This window comes from Glycine soja, chromosome 3, assembly GCF_004193775.1.
Source record: "Glycine soja cultivar W05 chromosome 3, ASM419377v2, whole genome shotgun sequence".
NCBI lineage: Eukaryota > Viridiplantae > Streptophyta > Magnoliopsida > Fabales > Fabaceae > Glycine > Glycine soja.
In genome coordinates, this window is record NC_041004.1 from 7,563,659 (window position 1) to 7,583,848 (window position 20,190).

Genomic DNA, 20,190 nt, shown 5'->3' on the forward strand with positions numbered 1-20,190 from the left:
CTTGTCTTTTCTCAGGTCTGCCTACTTGAATTTCACAAAATGATGAAAGATGTTGATTTCGAGGAGGAGGGGGAGATAGTCACAATACCTGAAGTGGGAGAAAGGATTAAAGATGAGGGTTTTTGGTTGGTGGGAAAGATTCATACGAAAGAATCTTCCAATGTGATGAAGGAGTTCAAAACTACAATTGCCCAAGCATTGAAGAAGAAAAAGGGGGTGGAGATAAGGAATTTGGAGAGAAACCTTTTAGCGTTCAGGTTTCTATCAGTAAACGATAAAGAGGCAGTGATAAAGGGTTGCCCACGAAATTTTGATAGAAGATTGATTGTGCTGAATGATCTGATGCATAATCGGAACCCTAACAAAGTAGACCTACCATGAACTCAATTCTGGGTGCCTGTCTATGAAATCCCATTAGGGTTCTGTACTAAAGAAATAGAAGAAACCATTGGAAACACTTTGGGATCCTTTATCAAATGGGATCAGTCGGAGGAATATCGAGTGGGAAAGTCCATGAGGGTTAGGATTTTGATGGATATTACTAAGCCACTCCGAAGAGGAGTGATGATGAAAATAGGAGTTAAGGAGGCAAGGGAGATTATTTTCAAATATGAAAGGCTTGGTAATATTTGCTACATGTGCGGATTTCTGGATCATCTTTTGAAGGAATGTGAGGATGATGAAGGCGTTGATATCGATAACCTTTTGTACGAACCATGGCTGAGGGCGTCTCCTGTACATCAAAACGAGGCTGCAGGAGTCTGATATGAAGAAATTTTTGGGAAGGTAAAACGTGTTATTGTGTTTGAAAATGAGGTAAAGAAGAGGGGCTATAGTGGAGAAGGAAGCAAAAGCGATGGAGGAAAGTGGGTCTGCACGTGAGGAGGAGGCATAAATGTGGCAGATGTAACTAGAATTTTGAGCCAGTGTCATCTATCATTAGGAGAGGAGGACCAACATTGTCAAGGGGCACCAAACCCGAGGTATGCAAGGAGGACGTAGAAGAGACATATCGTGAAAAGCATGAAGTGGAAAAGGATGAAGAAGGTCATAGCGAAGTGAGAAGCAGTGGACATGCCACAACTGCTGTTATCTGAACCACCACAAAAAAAAAAAAAAAAAAAACAAAGTGGAAAAGGATGGCTCGTGAAGGGGAGACTGTTGTTACCTCTGGATTGCATCCAACAGAGAAGAGACACATTGATGATAGGTTGATGAAGAGGGGGACAAGGAGGGACCAAGGGTCTATTACAAACAATCAAAAAAGGAAATGGTGGGCACTGCTGACCAGCCCCGCCAAGAATCTTGAGGACCTTAAGCTGGAACTGCCATTGGCTTGGGAACCCATGGGCAGTGAGAGCTCTTCGTAAGCTCTTATCCATTGAAGTTCCCACCATAGCTTTCTTGATGGAAACAAGGAAAAAAACTGCAGAATACATTTTTTAAAGGGTATGACAAGGATGGAAAACTTCCATGGTGTTGATTGTGAGGAATTGCGGATCTAGAGGTTTGGCCAGGACAATTCAGAAGCTTATACAACCACGTTTTTGTATGGATTCCCAGAATAAAACAAGAAGCATCAAATGTGGGATATTATGAAGATTCAGAAACCTCATGATGATAGCCCTTGGATGTGTGTGGGGGATATGAACCAAATCTTTCATGTTGATGAGAAGAAGGGGGAAATGCTCCAAATATTCAAAGTATTCAACAATTTCAAGATACGGTGGATTATTGTGGTTTGGTGGAGCTGCAAGTGGAGGGCCAATGCTTTACGTGGACAAACCAGAGATAGGGGGATGATTTAAGAGAAGAAAAGCTTGATAGGATTTTGGTTAACCGTTCTAGGCATGATAACTAGAGGGATAGTTGGGCATCATCGGTAGTACGCTTCTTCTCAAACCTTAATCCTATTATTCTGCTTGCATCAAAATCGAAATTTGATATAGGTTTGACATTTTGGCTTGATGATGTGGAGGAAGGTGAGGAGGCAATAAATGGGATCTAGAGAAGAAGGGGTGATGTTACACAAAATATTACCCAGCTAGGGGCAAATTTAGATGAGTGTGGGTCACAAAGGTTTGGAAATTTGACTCAAAAAATCAAAAGGTTTTGAAAGAAACTGTATAAGATTCAACGCAACCCCTGGGTCAGTTTCTTAACAAACACAAAAGTTGAGATTGAAGGTGAGTTGGAGGAGCTTTTAAGGCTTGAGGAGGTCCTTTGGAAGCAGAGGTTGAAGGTGGAGTGGTTGATGTATGTGGATAGGAACACAACTTTCTTTAATAGAAAAATATCCCACCGAAAGCAAGTCAATACCATAAAGAAGATTCAGGATGATGATGGAAATGTGTATAGGAATGTAGAGGACATTGGTGAGGTATTAACAAAGTATTTCTCTGATATTTTTACCTCATCTCCACCTCATGACATGACAGAAATTGCAAGCCTTGTGGAGGGGAGAAATTATGGAGAGATGTGATCCTTTGTGGATGTGGAGTTTTCAAGAGAGAAGATTTATGAAACCTTAGAGTAGATGCACCCCACCAAAGCTCCTGGGGAAGATGGCAATCCAGCTTTATTTCTATCAGAAGTTTTGGCATATATTATTAGAGAGGACGTCACAAACATGACCCTGAATATTTTGAATGGTGATCGACCAACACCCTTGTGTGATAAATAAGACTCTTATTGTCTAGATTCAAAAGGTGAAAAATCCCTCTCATGGTGTTTAGAGAAGGAGGAAACAACGATTCATGCTTTGATTGGCTGTGAGGGTGTCAAGAGAATATGGTTTGCATCAAATGTGGGGGTATATCCTGTTGGTAAATATTTGTGTTTTAATTTAAAATTTATAAATATATATTAATTCTATTTTATAAAATAAAATATTTATTTTAGATTTTCTTAAGATTTTGTTTTAATGAGTCAACTAGTTTGTTATGTTTGTTGTGACAACTGTAAGTTAGTTTTCAAACGGTCATATTTCCAACGGTCATATTTTGTTGTTGCAAAATGCCTATATATATCTCTTTCCTCTTTTCTAAAAAAAGAATACAGAGCAACATCTGGTTTCTTTCTCCCAAAAAATTATATCTTTCTTTTTCCTATAAAAAACTTATTTTTGTGACAGTAAGAGCATTGGTGTTCAGAAGGTTCGGGGATCCTTTCGCTGCACACGATCGGAACCAACGGGTTGTCATATCTTGGGAGAGGAGCGCAATTAAATTTTCCTGCCAGTGCAGTGGGGCGTTTTTGTTAGAAATGATAGTAATTCTGACTTTGCTTGTTAAGCCTTTCTAATATAGGAAGTTAGTTGGTTAGTTAATAATGATTTGTTAGTGAGGGACCAAAATGCAAAATACAATTCAGTCCTTGTCCTTCTTGTATAAATACTGTTTCATTGTTCTTTCAATAATAATTTTTCAGATTCTTTCATTTTCCTTATTTGTTAGTTTTACTTCTCTCTAAACCTCTCTTACTTTTCTCCTTCCTCAAGTTACCTCTTTTGATTGTGTGTGTGAGCAAGAACAGCAAGTTCTAACAGTGGTATTTCAGAGCTAGGTTCGAAAAAGGGACCAATTCTCCAATCATGGCTTCCAATAGTCCTTTTCCCTCAAATCTTCCTATTCTAACCGGCAAGAACTTCAACAGATGGAGTGTGCAAATGAAAGCCTTGCTTGGATTTCAAGATTTGACCGATGTGATTGAGAATGGAATAGAAATTCCAAAAGAAGGAGCCTCAGATTCACAGAAGACTGAATTCAAGGATCTGAAGAAGAAAGACTGCAAAGCCTTGGTGATCTTGCACAATGTGTCGATGATTCTCACTTTGAGAAAATCGCAAATGCTAAATCCGCAAAGGAAGCATGGGACATTCTGAACAAGGCTTATGCAGGAGCTGATAAGATCAAGAAGGTGAGACTTCAAACTCTTCGAAGGCAATTTGAATTGCTGCAGATGGAAGAGACTGAGAGCATTGGAGATTACTTTGGAAGATTGCAGGTTCTTGCAAATTCAATCACTAGTTGTGGTGATACAATTACTAATCTGACGTTAGTTGAGAAAGTTCTAAGAACCCTGAATCCAAGATTCGATCACATTGTGGTTGCAATTGAGGAATCAAAGGATTTGGAATCATTATCTGTTGATGAATTACAAGGATCACTTGAGGCACATGAACAAAGATTGCAAGAAAGATTGCAAGAAAGAGCAAATGATAAGGCTACAGAACAAGCCCTGCAAGCACACCATCAGTCAAGAAATGGTGGTTCTGATAATCATAGAGGCAAGAAAGGAAGACGGAGATTCCAAAACACATGAGGTAGAGGAGGTTACTCCAAAGATAAAGGTAAACCTCAACCTGATCAAAGAAGCGGAGATAACTGCAGTAAAAGAAGTGGTGGTTCTGGTACTCGTAGAAGAGGAGGCAAAAAGAAATGGGATAAAAGAAATGTTGAATGCTTCAATTGTGGAAAAAAAAGGTCACTATGCAGAAGAATGCTGGTATAAGGAGAAAAATGTTGCTGATGATGCACAATTAGCCACAGGAGCTGTTTCTGACACTGAACCAGTGTTGTTGATGGTCACAACAAAGACTGGAGCTGATGCAGAAGATCAATGGTACTTGGACACAGGATGTTCAACACATATGACTGGTCACAAGGACTGGTTTGTTAGCCTTGATGAGTCAATAAATCACAAGGTCAGATTTGCAGATGACAGCACTATAAGAGTTGAAGGTCATGGCAAGGTTGTGATTAAAAGAAAGGATGGTACAGTGTCATACATTGAGGATGTGCTCTATGTTCCAAACATGAGATGCAATCTTCTGAGTCTTGGCCAACTACTTGAAAAGAAATACAGAATGGTGATGGAGGACAAAGAAATGAAGATCTATGACAAGGACAGAAGGTTGATCATCAAAGCTCCATTGAACAGGAATAGAACTTTTAAGGTTGGTATTCAAGTCATGAAACTCAATTGCTTGCAGGCTGAGACATGTAGAGAGGAATGGTTGTGGCACTACAGATTTAGGCACTTGAATTTCAAGGATTTAAGTCAACTGCACAGAATGGCTCAAGGAATACCTCAGCTGAGATAGATGACAGAAAATTGCAGAGAATGCCTGGAGTGCAAGCAACCAAGGAATGCATTTCAGAAATTTGTACCAATAAAGTCAACACAGAAATTGGAGGTGATCTATTTAGATGTCTGTGGTCCTCTTCAGGTTGAATCCCTAAGAGGAAACAGGTACTTTGTAACATTCATAGATGACTTGACTAGAATGACTTGGATTTATATAATCAAGAAGAAAAATGAGGTGCTTAGAATTTTTAAAAAATATAAAGCCTCAGTAGAAAAATGTAGTGGCCACTGTATAAAAACATTAAGAACTAACGGAGGTGGTGAATACACCTCCAAGGAATTTGCTGAGTTTTGTGATGAGGCAGGTATCACTCACGAGTTCACTCCACCTTATACACCACAACACAATGGTGCTGCTGAAAGAAGAAACAGGACTATCCTGAATATGGTGAGGAGCATGTTGAAGACTAAGAAGCTACCTCATTTCCTATGGAGTGAAGCAGCTGCAACAGCAGTCTATATACTTAACAAATACCCTACCAAGAGACTGAAAGGAGTGACACCTGAAGTGTGTCCCTGAGCAGCTGAGGCAAAAACTGGATGATAAAGGTGAACAAATGATCCTTATAGGCTATCATGCAACTGGAGGTTACAAGCTACTTGATCCAAGGTCAAAGCAGGTCTCTGTGAGTAGAGATGTGATATTTGATGAACTAAAGGAATATGAGTGGAAGAAGGACCCTATAAACAATACAGCCAAGATTATGGTATATTCATTCATTCCAGAAGAATTGAGTGACACTACTGATGAACTGCCTACAAGGAACACTGAAGGAGGAACCATGAGGTCTCAAAGGGTTATGCAACCCTCACAAATGTTGAAAGATTATGAAGTCATGAAAGACAGCCAAATTACATATGAAGGTGATATTGTACACTTTGCCCTTTATGCAGATGATGAACCTATGAGTTTCGAAGAAGCCTTGAAGAATGACAAGTGGGTCAATGCTATGAAAGAGGAGCTGAAATTAATTGAGACAAATCATACCTGGCAGCTAATGGAGTTACCTAAACTTAAAAGACCTATTGCTGTAAAATGGGTTTTTAAAGTGAAGAGAAATCCTGCTGGTGAAGTAGTTAAACACAAAGCCAGATTGGTGGCAAAAGGATTCCTACAAAAAAAAGGTGTAGACTATGGTGAGATCTTTGCCCCTGTGGCAAGGATTGAAACAGTGAGACTTGTAGTTGCAATAGCAAGCATGAAAGGCTGGTCAATGTATCAGCTTGATGTAAAATCCGCATTTCTGAATGGTCCTCTTGAAGAAGAAGTGCTTGTCAAACAAACACCTGGATTTGAAGTTGTTGGACATGAAGGAAAGGTATACAAACTGAAGAAAGCATTATATGGCCTGAAGCAAGCTCCAAGAGCTTGGAATAAGAAGATTGATAGTGTCCTAATTCAAATTGGCTTTAGCAAGTGCATATCTGAACATGGAGTATATGTAAAAGGAGAATATGAGTTAGACTTAGTAATACTGTGCCTCTATGTTGATGATTTACTCATCACAGGAAACAACAAAATAGAGATTGACAAGATTAAGCAACTGCTGAAGAATCAGTTTGAAATGACTGACTTAGGATCTCTTTCATACTTCCTTGGAATTGAGTTCAAGGAAACTGAAGCTGGAATTGTGATGCATCAAAGCAAATATGCTACAGACCTGTTGAAGAAGTTTCGAATGACTAACTGTAATGCAACAGCCACCCCAACTGAAACAGGATTGGCATTGAGTTTGAGAGATGAAGGAGAACCTGTTGATGAAACTCAGTACAGACAGATTGTGGGTTCATTAAGGTACTTGTGCAATACAAGACCTGATTTGGCATTCAGTGTTGGACTGATCAGTAGGTTTATGCAAGCTCCAAAAACTCCTCACATGATGGCAGCAAAGAGAATTCTAAGGTATATTAGAGGTACAATTAACTATGGTATTCTACTTCCAAATACCATCACAAATTCAAACATGGAACTGGTTGGCTATACTGACTCAGACTGGAGAAGAGATAATGATGATAGAAAGAGCACTGCTGGATATATTTTCCTACTTGGAGATGCACTGGTGTCATGGAGTTCAAAGAAGCAAGATCCGGTTGCCTTATCAACTTATGAAGTTGAATACATAGCAGCATCAATGTGCTCGTGTCAAGGCTTATGGCTAAGAAAACTATTGAAAGAAATGAAGATCCAGAAGACTGAAGCTATAAACATACTGGTGGACAACAAATCTGCAATCAGCTTTGCTAAAAATCCAATTGATCATGGTGGAAGCAAACACATAGAAACAAGGTACCATTTTATTCGGGACAAGGTGAGCAAAGGGAAGGTAAAACTGCTATACTGCAAGTTAGAAGATAATCTTGCAGACTTACTGACCAAACCTTTGAAGAAGAAAAAATTTGAAGACTTGAGAAACAAGATGATGATCATGATTGAATAAGAGTCAGAATTATGGGGGAGTGTTAGAAATGATAGTAATTTTGACTTTGCTTGTTAAGCCTTTCTAATATAGGAAGTTAGTTGGTTAGTTAATAATGATTTGTTAGTGAGGGACCAAAATGCAAAATACAATCCTCTTGTATAAATACTGTTTCATTGTTCTTTCAATAATAATTTTTCAAATTCTTTCATTTTCCTTATTTGTTAGTTTTGCTTCTCTCTAAACCTCTCTCACTTTTCTCCTTCCTCAAGTTACCTCTTTTGATTGTGTGTGTGAGCAAGAACAGCAAGTTCTAACAGTTTTCTCTCTAAGGATAGCGTTTACGTGCTTCAACCCAGGCTATATCTTTTTTCCCCTAATTTATTTTTTCCTTGTGTTTATTGTATGTTATAATGCATTATTCATGTGCTGTCAATTAAATTTATTTTGCTACTGTTATTTTGTTATTTAATTTAAGACTGTGCATCTCGTATTTATTTTCTTTCATTTTTTATTTTATTTTTCTAACAGTCTTAGAGAGAAAAGTTAGTTATCACTTTCTTCTTGCATAGTCTTTTCTACAGTAGCATTGTTTTATCAAAAATTTATGTCGTCAATATGATTGAGTTCCTTTCTAGTAAGCATGAAAAATTAATGGATGAAAATGCAATGCATTATGTTCCATTAAAAATGTTTTTATTATATTATTTTATTTCCTGAAATTTTAAATTAGTATGAGATTGTTGAAAAATATTTTCCTTGTCAATTGTATTTTTGTTTAAGATAAAATCTTTTAGAATTAGTTTATGTGAAAAACTAAAAATATCTCACTACTTTCATTCTTGCCTTAGAAAGTTATATTTTACTTGGTCAAATGATCATGTGAACACAAGTCTTTAATATTATGACATTTGTTGTTTGGTTTTTTAATTTCTGTTGTTTAATGTTATTATTATTACTGCAAATATTTTGTTGCTACATGTTGACTGATTATCTCTTTATATATAACTCACTGATAAAAAGATAAGCCTGTGAAACTTTATATTCTGCATGTTGTATTCTTAATAGAGTACCTTATAAAAAAAATTATGAGTTATGGAAAAAAAGAGAACCAAATCTGAAATATCTTAAAGTGTGGGGGTGTCTAGTAAAGGTTAACATCCTTATTAATAAGAAAAGGAAAATTAAAAAAAAATGTTAATTGTATTTTGTTGGATATTTTTTACATAATACTACTTATAGATTCTTAGTTGTTAATTCAAAATTAATTGAAATTTCTAATGTTATTATTATGCAATCTAGAGATGTCACTTTCTTTGAAAATCTTTTTCCTTAAAAAATAAATTGTTAAATCTTTGTATGGTTTGAAACAAGCTCCAAAGCATTGACACAAAAGTTTGATTAAGTTATTCTTTTGTATGATTTTCGAATTAATGATAGTGATAAATGTGTGTATGTGAAACAATTTGATGATAATGGATGTGTCATTTTATGTTTGTATCTGGATGACATATTGATATTTGGTAGTAATATGCATTTCATAAATGATGTGAAGTCCTTATTGTTTAGAAACTTTGACATAAAAGACCTTGGTCAAGTAGATGTGATTTTGGAAATTAAGCTTATAAAGAAAAATGATGGCATGACTTTTACCCAATCTTATTATGTTGAAAAGCTATTGAAGAAATTTAATTATTTTGATGCGAAACATGCTTTTACTCCTTTTGACTCATCCATCAAGTTAAAGAAAAATTTGAGTAAATAATTTTCTTCACATAAATATTCTTAAAGTATCGATTCTTTGTTGCATTTGACAAACTTTTCTAGGCATCTCTGATATTGCACATGTAGTTGGTAGATTGGAAAGTAATTGAGGAATTTAGTGATACAAAATTGAAGTTCTGATTTTGATGAAATAAAATTGACAAGTGGTCATGTCTTTGCTTTAGCTGGTTGTGCAGTATCATGAAAATATACTAGACAAATTATTATTTCACATGAAAGCAAAATTTATTGCTTTAAATACTGCTACTAGTGAGGCTAAATTTCTTAAAAATATATTATGCAATTTGTCATTGTTGAATAAGCGTTTACCTCCAATTCCAATGCATTGTGATAGTCAAATTGTTATATCTAAAGTGACTAGCAAAATTTTAATGAAAAAAGAAAACACTTAAGAGTGAGACATAAGTCTATAAGAAATTTGATTTCTCATGATGTCATTTCTCTTGACTTTGTCAGGTCAAAAAAATAATATTGCGGATCCGCATACAAAAAGGTTGACATGTCAACAAGTATTTGAGTCATCGAGGGGAATGAGATTAAAGCTCATTATTTAGTTACAATAATGGACACCCGTCTCCGTGTGATAGGTGATCCCATGAATGGAGTTCAACGGGTAACAACGAAATTGTTTGTTGACTAAAGTACACCAAAATAAAATTTGGCAGAGTTGTTCTGTTTCTCATTCCTATGACGAGGAGTATTATAAATTGTGGCAATATTAAGGTTGAGGTATTTATATATGTGTATTTTTGGTTTTAAAAAAATACCTCTTAATGAGTCCGATGACAATTATTGTAGGGGTGGGGGTCACAACTCACTCTTTGAGGATTCACCTAGTGAGTGGTGGTGGGGCCGCCACTGTGAGATATGGACTAATCTCTAAGTGACACTCACGAAACAAGATACAAGCACAAGGTCGTGTAACGCGCTACCACTGATTAGAACCTAATTGAACGCCAATATTGTAGGGGTTGTGTACTAAAGTCCGGTTAAAGAATATGTAGTTCAAGACAATCAAGTCACTACATTTTTCTCGGATGGAAGTTCATAAACACTAGGTATAAGGCTCAAACCCGGAAGGTTCCTTATACCGAAATACAATATCACATGCTCTTTCTCTTATGTTTTTATACAAATTATCTTTTAGAAAATATATTTTAAAATTTTAAATTATGTGGGGGAATGTTGGTAAATATTTGTGTTTTAATTTAAAATTTATAAATATATATTAATTCTATTTTATAAAATAAAATATTTATTTTAGATTTCTTAAGATTTTGTTTTAATGAGTCAACTAGTTTGTTATGTTTGTTGTGACAACTGTAGGTTGGTTTTCCAACGGTCATATTTTGTTGTTGCAAAATGCCTATATATATCTCTTTCCTCTTTTCTAAAAGAAGAATACAGAGCAACATCTGGTTTCTTTCTCCCAAAAAATTATCTCTTTCTTTTTCCTATAAAAAACTTATTTTTGTGAGAGTAAGAACATTGGTGTTCAGAAGGTTCGGGGATCCTTTCGTTGCACACGATCGGAACCAACGGGTTATCGTATCTTGGGAGAGGAGCGCAATTAAATTTTCCTGTCAGTGCAGTGGGGCGTTTTCTCTCTAAGGATAGCATTTACGCGCTTCAACCCAGGCTATATCTTTTTTCCCCTAATTTATTTTTTTCCTTGTACTTATTGTATGTTATAATGCATTATTCATGTGCTGTCAATTAAATTTATTTTGCTACTGTTATTTTGTTATTTAATTCAAGACTATGCATCTTCTTCGTATTTATTTTCTTTCATTTTTTATTTTATTTTTCTAACATATCCAAGCTCTGCCATTTCAAATTTCGAGGCTTGGATAAGTGAAATTATAGCTTTAAGCAACCCAGACTTCACAGCAAGGGTCTTAGAATTGATTTGGGTAATGTGGAAGAGAAGAACCCTTTGGGTTTTCTCATAGAAGGAATTGCAGCCAAGACAAGTTATAGATATAACGGTCTCGTTGGCATAACATAAAAAATAGATGCATAGCAGGCAACAAAACCAGAACATCAGTTGGAATCCTACCACAGGAAATCAGACCAAGGTAAATTTTGATGCATCTATAAGATTAGGAGTTGGTACAGGTTTGGGAGCTATGTTCAGGGACAATGCTTGTAACCATTTGGCTTCAGCCTGCCTCTTTATTACGTATTGCTACGATCCTCTTATTGAAGAAGTGATAACATTCAGGTGGGATATTAAGACGTTGGGGCACATGTGGTTTTCAAACACCACATTTGAGACTAATAGTTAACTTCTGCAAATGGCATGGAAGAATCATAGAAGACAAGATTTTGTTGGTTTTTTATATTACCTTTGTAACCGCTCTTTTAATGGCTAATAATCATATCTATTATTAGAATATATGTTACAACTATTGGATTTCTCCCTTTTATGATAATTTGATGTAATGTTTGCCTATAAAAGGCCTCATATTATTCAGAATAAAATTATCCACTCTTCATATCTCTACTTTCTCTTTATTCTACAGTGGTATCAAGAGCTAGGTGAAAGGCAACAGTCCAAGGGACTGAGAGAGACAGTAGTCCAAAAGTGTGAGAGAAAAAAGGGAGAGAAAGAGAGAAGAAAATAATTGTCCCACCAATGTCTTTTGAAAATTTTGTTCAACCGACCATTCCACGTTTTGATGGTCATTATGATCATTGGAGCATGTTGATGGAGAATCTCTAGCGATCCAAAGAGTTCTGGCAGGTTGTTGCAGATGGTGTGGCAACACCAAGTGATGACGTAGCTCTTATAGAGGCACAACAAAAAGAGTATGAGTGATGAAATTGAAAGACTTAAAAGCCAAAAATTATTTGTTTCAAGCCATTGATCGTTCTATCCTTGAAACTATTCTTTGGGATTCAATGAAGAAAAAATATCAAGGCTCCTCACGAGTGAAACGTGCTCAACTTCAAGCATTGAGAAGAGACTTTGAAGTCCTTCAAATGAAAAAAGGTGAGTCAGTAACTGATTATTTTTCAAGAACCATGGGTATGCTAACAACATGCGATTTCATGGTGAGGAAATGACTGACACAACCATTGTAGAAAAAATTCTATGCTCATTAACACCAAAATTTGATTATGTTGTATGCTCAATTGAAGAGTCAAATGATATTAATGATCTTTCTCTTGATGAGCTTCAAAGTTCTTTATTAGTGCATGAACAAAAGATCAACAAAAAATCAACAATGGAGAAGCACGCATTAAAGGCTTCTACCAATAGTACTCATTCCAACAACTCTAGAGGAAGGGGTAGAGGTAGAGGTAGAGGAAGAGGGAGTGGAGAACGAGGAAATAGAGATTTCAACAATAATTTTAAAGACAATAATGATCAATCTCAAGGCAATGGTAGAGGAAGAGATCATTATAAATCAAAGGTACAATGTTATAGATGTCATAAATTTGGTCATTATGCCTCTAATTGTTATACAAGATTGCCTAATCTTAAGGAAAAGGGGAAAGCTCAAATTTTATCAAGGAGAAAGAAGTGGAAACCTTATTAATGGCTGTTGAAGATGCAAAAGACAGTGAGGTAGAAATCTGGTATGTAGACACTGGTTGTAGTAATCACATGAGTGGAAGTAAGTCCTCTTTCTCATATTTAAATAAAGATTTTCATTCCACTGTTAACTTTGGTGATTGTTCTATCATAAAAGTGATGGGAAAAGGTGATATTAAGATGAAAACCAAGAATGGTTTTGTAGAAACAATTTCTAATGTGCTCTATGTCCCTAACTTGAAAAACAACTTGTTAAGTGCTGGTCAATTGCAAGAAAAAGGTTATGAAATTTTTATTAGCAAAGGTACTTGTGAAATTTTTGATCCTGTTCGAGGTGCCATTGCAGTTATAAAAAAGAATTCAAACAGGTTATTCCCACTAAAAAATTGAAAGCATTCATTCTAGTTTAATGGCCAAAGATATTGTTTCTACTTGGTTGTGGCATTATCGTTATGGTCATTTGAGTTTTAGTGGATTGAATACCCTTGAACAAAAAAACATGGTGATAGGCCTTCCTCAAATTACTGGTCCCTCTCAAGTTTGAGAAGAATGTGTTGTTAGAAAACAACATCGTTCTCAATTCCCCAATGGAAAGTCATGGAGAGCAAAATGTGTTTTGGAATTGATTCATTCAGATATATGTGGTCCAATAAATCATTCTTCCAATGGAGGTAAAAAATACTTCATTACTTTCACAGATGATTTTTCTAGAAAAACTTGGATCTATTTTTGGCAGGAAAAATCTGAAGCTCTCTCTTCATTTAAAAGCTTTAACGCTCGAGTTGAAACAGAATCCAAAAAGACTATTAAGTCTCTTCGAACAGACCGTGGTGGAGAGTATTGCTCAGATGAATTTTCTACTTTCTGTGTAAATCATGTTATCCGGAAGGAGTTGACCACAACATATACACCACAACAAAATGGTGTCTCAAAGAGGAAAAATAGAGTCATTCTCAACATGGTACGATACCTCTTGACTAAGAGTGACATTTCAAAAGAATTTTGGCCTGAAGCTGTTAATTGGAGCATACACATTCTAAATAGAAGTCCTACATTTTCTATGAAAAATATGACACCAGAAGAGGCATGGAGCGAAAGAAAACCAATAATGGACCACTTAAGGATATTTGGATGCATTGCTTATGCCCATAATCCAGATAAGAAAAGATAAAACCTTGATTATAAAGGTGAAAAATGTATCTTTCTTGGTGTTAGTGATCAGTCAAAAGCATATAAATTGTATAATCCTACCACTAAAAAGATCATTATTAGTTGTGATGTTGTTTTTTATGAAGAAAGATTTTTTGAAAATAACATAGATGAAACAAAGCAAATTCTTGCAAACTTTGATGAAGATAATGAAGATGAAGAGTTGCAGACAAGGGAGCTAGAAGAACAACAAATTCCAACAATCACAGTTGAAGATGAAAGACTTCAACGAGCAAGAAGAAGGCCTGCATGGATGTCTGATTATGAAGTAACAGAAATTGAAGATCCGATTACTCATTTTGCTTTGTTTTCAGATTGTGACCCTACGACCTTTGAAAGTGTTGTCAAAGAAGAAAAATGGAGAAAAGCGATGGATGATGAAATTGATTCCATTGAAAGAAATAATACTTGGGAGTTGTGTGATCTTCCAAATGGACATAATACCATAGGAGTGAAATGGGTTTTCAAAACAAAATTGAAAAGAAATGGTGAAGTGGATAAATATAAGGCATGCTTGGTGGCCAAGGGTTACAAGCAACAGCATGGGGTTGATTACACGAAAGTGTTTTCACCAGTTGGAAGACATGATACAATCAGGTTAGTAGTTGCACTAGCAGCACAAAATGTGTGGCCTATATTTCAACTTGATGTAAAGTCAGCATTCTTACATGGTTATTTGGAGGAACAAGTATTTATTGATCAACCCCCTGCTTATGTGAAAATTGGAAATGAGCACAAAGTTTACAAATTAAAAAAGGCTCTTTATGGACTAAAACAAGCCCCTCGAGCTTGCTATAGTCGCATTGAGTCTTATTTCATAAAAGTTGGTTTTACAAAATGCCCCTATGAGCATTCATTGTTTATTAAATTTGATGAAAAAGGAAAAATGCTCATAGTATGCTTATATGTTGATGATCTTATATTTACTGGATGTTGTTCTCTCATGTTTGATGAATTCAAGAAGTTTATGATGAATGAGTTTGAAATGACTGATTTTGGCATGATGCATTACTTTCTGGGTATAGAAATAGTGCAATCAGATGTTGGAATTTTTCTTTCTCAAAAGAAATATGTGAGAGATATTTTGGACAGATTTCATATGCATGATTGCAATTCTGTAAACACTCCAGTTGAGTGTGGTTTGAAGTTTCACAAAGATCCTAAAGGAAAGAAAATAAACAGTACACTTTATAAACAGATTGTGGAAAGCTTAATGTATCTAACCGCAACTAGGCCTGATATAATGTATTCTATAAATTTGATTATCAGGTACATGGAGAATCCTACAAAAATCTATTTGCTTGTTGCTAAAAGAATCCTTCGCTACTTGCAAGGAACAAGAGAATTTGAGTTGTTTTATAAAAGAGGTGAAAAGTTTAATCTATTGGGATTCACTGATAGTGATTATGCTGAAGATTCAGATGATAGAAAAAGTACTTTTGGATATGTTTTTATGATGGCGTCAACAACGATTTGTTTGTCATCACTGAAGCAACCTATTATCACTATCCACAACAGAAGCAGAATTTGTAGCAACCTCAACATGTGCTTGCCAAGAAATTTGGCTAAGGAATATTCTTGAAGAAGTTCACTTCAAGCAACAAGGTCCAACTCTCATCTATTGTGATAATAGTTCCACCATAAAGTTGTCAAAGAATCCTATTATGCATGGAAGAAGCAAGCACATAGATGTGAGATTTCATTTTTTAAGGGACCTATCAAATGAAGGAATTATTGATCTTATCTACTGCAAGAGTGAAGAGCAAATTGTTGACATCATGACCAAACCATTGAAGTTGTCTGCATTTCAGAAGCTAAGGAATTTGCTTGGAGTCTGCATGCTTAATGAATCTCATTAAACTGATAGTTTGCAAACTTTCAGTTTAAGGGAGGGTTTGTTGGCTTTTTATATTCTATAACCTTTGTAATCACTCTTTTAATGGCTAATAATCATATTTATTATTAGAATATATGTTACAACTGTTGGGTTTCTCTCTTTTATGACAATTTGATATAATGTTTGCCTATAAAAGGCCTCATATTATTCAGAATAAAATTATCCACTCTTCATATCTCTACTTTCTCTTTATTCTACAGATTTGTCTTACCAGGCAGAAATTCTAAAGGATTGTGAAGCTCTTACGAACAGAAGGAGAAATATTCCTTTAGTTTCACAAAGAGAAAAGGGAATTTAGTGACTGATAAATTAGCTATGTTAGCTTTTAATTTTCTTGAAATGTACTGGCTCGAGGACGCTCCTCACCAGATTTTGGCTCTTTTAGAATCAGATGTTATTGCCTTTGGCAACCTTGCTTTAGTTCAATAATAGGAAATATTTATTTAACCTAAATTTTTTTTATATTGTTTTATAAACACTAAATTGCCATAATTAGTCTTACTCTGCTAATCTGCCATGTATATTAACTCTCTTTCCATCTTCTAAATATTTCCCTTTCTATAAAATGCTTTAAACATGACCTCTGAATAATAAAAGTAACGAGGAAAAAAAAATTAGAAATGACGGTTGATTAATTTGGTTGATAGCCAATTTAAAATTTGTACAATTACGGTACTAGCTCGTACATAAACATTTGAAGTATTAAAAAATGTTGAGTGTTAGATGAAGAAATGTGAGAAGGCAGAAGTGTTTCATTACCTGGAATTTAGGACTACAATCCCTGAGATACTAGCAGCCTCACGAAGTGCCTCTGCCCAACGTTTCACGAGGATGTTTATCTCTTTATCAACAATCTTCACTTTTCCCCTTCATAGATGTTATTTTTTAAGAGACAATTAAAACGATTAAAGAATAACAAATGGATAATTCATACAAAGTTGCTTTATACAGTGGCCTATCTAAATCGGCTATAGCAGGTTATAGCAAACAAATAAATCCGTTGAACCAGTAACCAACTAATATATGTGTAATATCCCCCCTCGTCCCGTGGGTTGGAAAATAGCAATCAATCCCAGCTTGAAAACAAATTTCTGAAAATGCTTGGGATGTAAACTTTTGGTGTAGAGGTCTTCAGTTTGGTCAGTGGTGTATAAGGGTAGCAGTGGCATTAATCCAGCCATACATTTCTCACGGATAACATGAAAATAATCTCGAGATGCTTGGTCCTCTCTTGAAAAATGGGTTTGGTTGTGATGTGCAAGGCACTTTGGTTATTGCATCAGATCACTGACTGTTTCAAAAAGTGATGGAGAGATCTTGAAGAAGAAAAAGCAACAATTGCAGCTCACAAGTAGCTGAGCTAAGGCTCAATATTGTGCCTCGGATGAGGACTTTGCCACTGTTGGCTGCTTCTTGGATTTCCAACAAACCAATGACCGAGTCTCCCAAAAAGAAACAATAACCAGTCATAGAACGAATAGTATCGAGACATTCACCCCAATCTGTGTGTGTCACTAAAATCAGGGAGTTGTATTATAGATGACAAGGGAAATTAAGAAAAGTCCTTTCGCTGGGATTCCCTTTCAAATACCAAAGTACGCTTGGGCTGCTTGATAATGACTCACTGTTGGGAGGGCTGAAAATTGACTAAGTTGTTGGTCAGCATGGGATATATCTGGGCGTGTGAAAGTCAGGTATAGGAGGCGACATTTTGGCGAAGTCTCAAGGTAGGTTCAGAAGGGGTGCTTTCAGGTTTGGCACTGAGAACACCAGCATCAATTAAGAGATCGAGACAATATTGGCCTTGGCATAAAGAGACACCTCTTGGTGAGTGAGAAACTTCAAAACCAAGAAGGAACTTAAGAATGCCCAAATTGATTATCTAAAACCTGCTTGAACGAAGTTATATCCATAGAGTTTCTAACAATGACTATGTCATCTACATACACGAGTAGTAAGGGAATCAAGTGTGTGATGGATAAAAAAGGAGTGATCAACTATAGAATGTTGAAATCCAAGTTGGAGAAGCAAGAAATTCAACTTCTCATACCATTTGCAGCTAGCTAGTTTAAGTCCATAGTGTTCTTAACAAGCTTGCAAACCTCTTATTCTTTCCTGACACTTGAGGCACTTGCACATACACATCTTCTTTTAGATCCCCATGGAGAAATGCGTTATTGACATCCAATTGGTGAATGAACCAGTTGTTGATAGATGCCAAAGCCAAAAGGTCAAACTCGGATTATGGTTAACTTTGCCATTGGAGAGAAAGTATTAAAGTAATCACACCCTTAATTTGGTTGTAATTAACCTTTGGCCACCAACCGAGCCTTTAACCTAGCTCTCAATAGATCCATCCGTTTTCCTCTTAATTTTGTACATCCGTTGGCAGTCAATGGGCACAACATTGGCAGGGATGGATCCAGGAATGCATTAAAGGGGGTGGGGGTTCAATTTTTTTTACATAATTATTTAACTTTTAATAAATAATTAACTAATAAATAAAAGGCTTAAATATGTTTTTGGTCCCTGATAAATACCCTTTTTTTCATTTGGTCCTTAATAAATTTTTCCTTTGGATCAAGTCCTTAATATTTGAAAAATTTTGTTTCAAGTCCTTACCGTTAGTCCGAAATCGTTATCTGCATATGTGGTCGTTAACCGACCACGCAAGCATGTCATGCATGGAATCATGTGTGATTTTTGTCTGATTGGGATTACATGTGGAAAAAAAAGTAAAAAAACAACATCATTTTGCATGTTATACAATTTTCTTTTTTTTCTTTCTTTTCCCAATCTGCTACCCCTATCTCTGTTGAGCCTAAACCCTAATATGCTCCTACTCATCGCCACCCTTTTGGTCCTCTTCACCTTCACAATCGCTTCTACCATCACAATCGCCACTAGCCACAAAAACTTTCACCATGACACAACCACCACCACAATAGTATGCAAACACCCCAAACCCCAACAACTTCCAATATCAACCAGAGCGACAATCTGCAAATATTCCGTTCAAAATGCTTGCTTCTAATTCACAACTTTCATTTGACTAAATCTCAACCATCTATCAACAATCTTCAAAATCAATAAATTTCATATGTCTCAAATGGATGTTCAAATCCAATGACCACTCACTAAATTGCAACAAGCAATGAAAAAATTGGGTAAATAATTTGTGAATGGGAATAAAATTCAGAAACTCAACCCAACAAGGGGGAGGGTGGAGGTAGCGCAACAGTTCACAGATCTGGTTTATTGTAGTCGCACGCATGCCCTGAGGTTATAGGGTGGGTCACACACGTATTCAGGCGAGGGATAGAGAGCGACACAGGGTGTTGGGAGCAGAGTTTGTGCACGACACAGAGGTATTGGTTGGATTGTGCAAGTCTAGATAGAGAGAACATCGCACGTATTTGGTCTCGGATCCTGATTCAGTATCAGAATCTTTCTCGCAAGTTCCTCCTAGCATCAAAGATCATAATCCAGGAAAGTACCAAACTGTTGTTGCATCTTTCCCATGTTTTGTAAATCTATCGGATCACACCGACCAGGTTTTCCGATGCTTCCATCAACAAATTTCTTCTTGTTCTTTGTAATCAACGCTTACTGCATCGCTTGAGCCCATTTGTGGTGATTCGTACCAATCAATGGAGAAGAAACGATTGATGTTGTGGGATTTTCATTTGGATTGGCATAGAAAAGGCTCATAGGATCTTGTACAGGATTCAGAGTAGAAGGGGGATTATTCACATTCAGATTGTTGCAAGAAGGCATTTTGGAAGACTATGCACCACAGAGTTCAAAAAGGAGCTCTGACAGTGATAGTGTGATACCATGAAACGATTCAAGAATAAGAAATGGCTAATTCTTTTATTGATCAATACAGCAAAGTGGATACAATTGCTTTGTATAATAGGTTTATAGGTTATAACAAACAAATAAACCCATGAACCAGTAACAAACTAATATATATGTAATAACGATGTTTGGTAAAAATACAGAGAAAGCGTAAAGCGTTTCAATTAAGTTGGATTTAGGACTACAAACCTCAAGATGCTAGCAGCCTTATGAAGTGCTTCCTTCCAATGAATTAGAAGGACCTCAAAATCTTTTCTGATCTCCTCTTCAACACTTGATACATGTTATGAATTTCATAAGCGTGATTTCTAGAGACATAGTTCAGTAAGAAA

General features: G+C 36.0%; 1 protein-coding gene across 2 annotated transcripts in view; it reads right to left on the minus strand.

Annotated features, from left to right (window-relative positions):
- The window catches only part of LOC114406101 (TMV resistance protein N-like), a 28,973-nt gene that overhangs the window by 7,470 nt on the left and 1,313 nt on the right, over positions 1–20,190 (minus strand). For both annotated transcript variants that reach the window (XM_028368679.1, XM_028368680.1), the window contains exons 5-6: positions 20,048–20,131; positions 16,757–16,864 (exon numbers count right to left, since the gene is read on the minus strand). In XM_028368679.1, the coding sequence (XP_028224480.1) occupies positions 16,757–16,864; positions 20,048–20,131 (192 nt within the window). The remainder of the gene's footprint in view (positions 1–16,756; positions 16,865–20,047; positions 20,132–20,190) is intronic.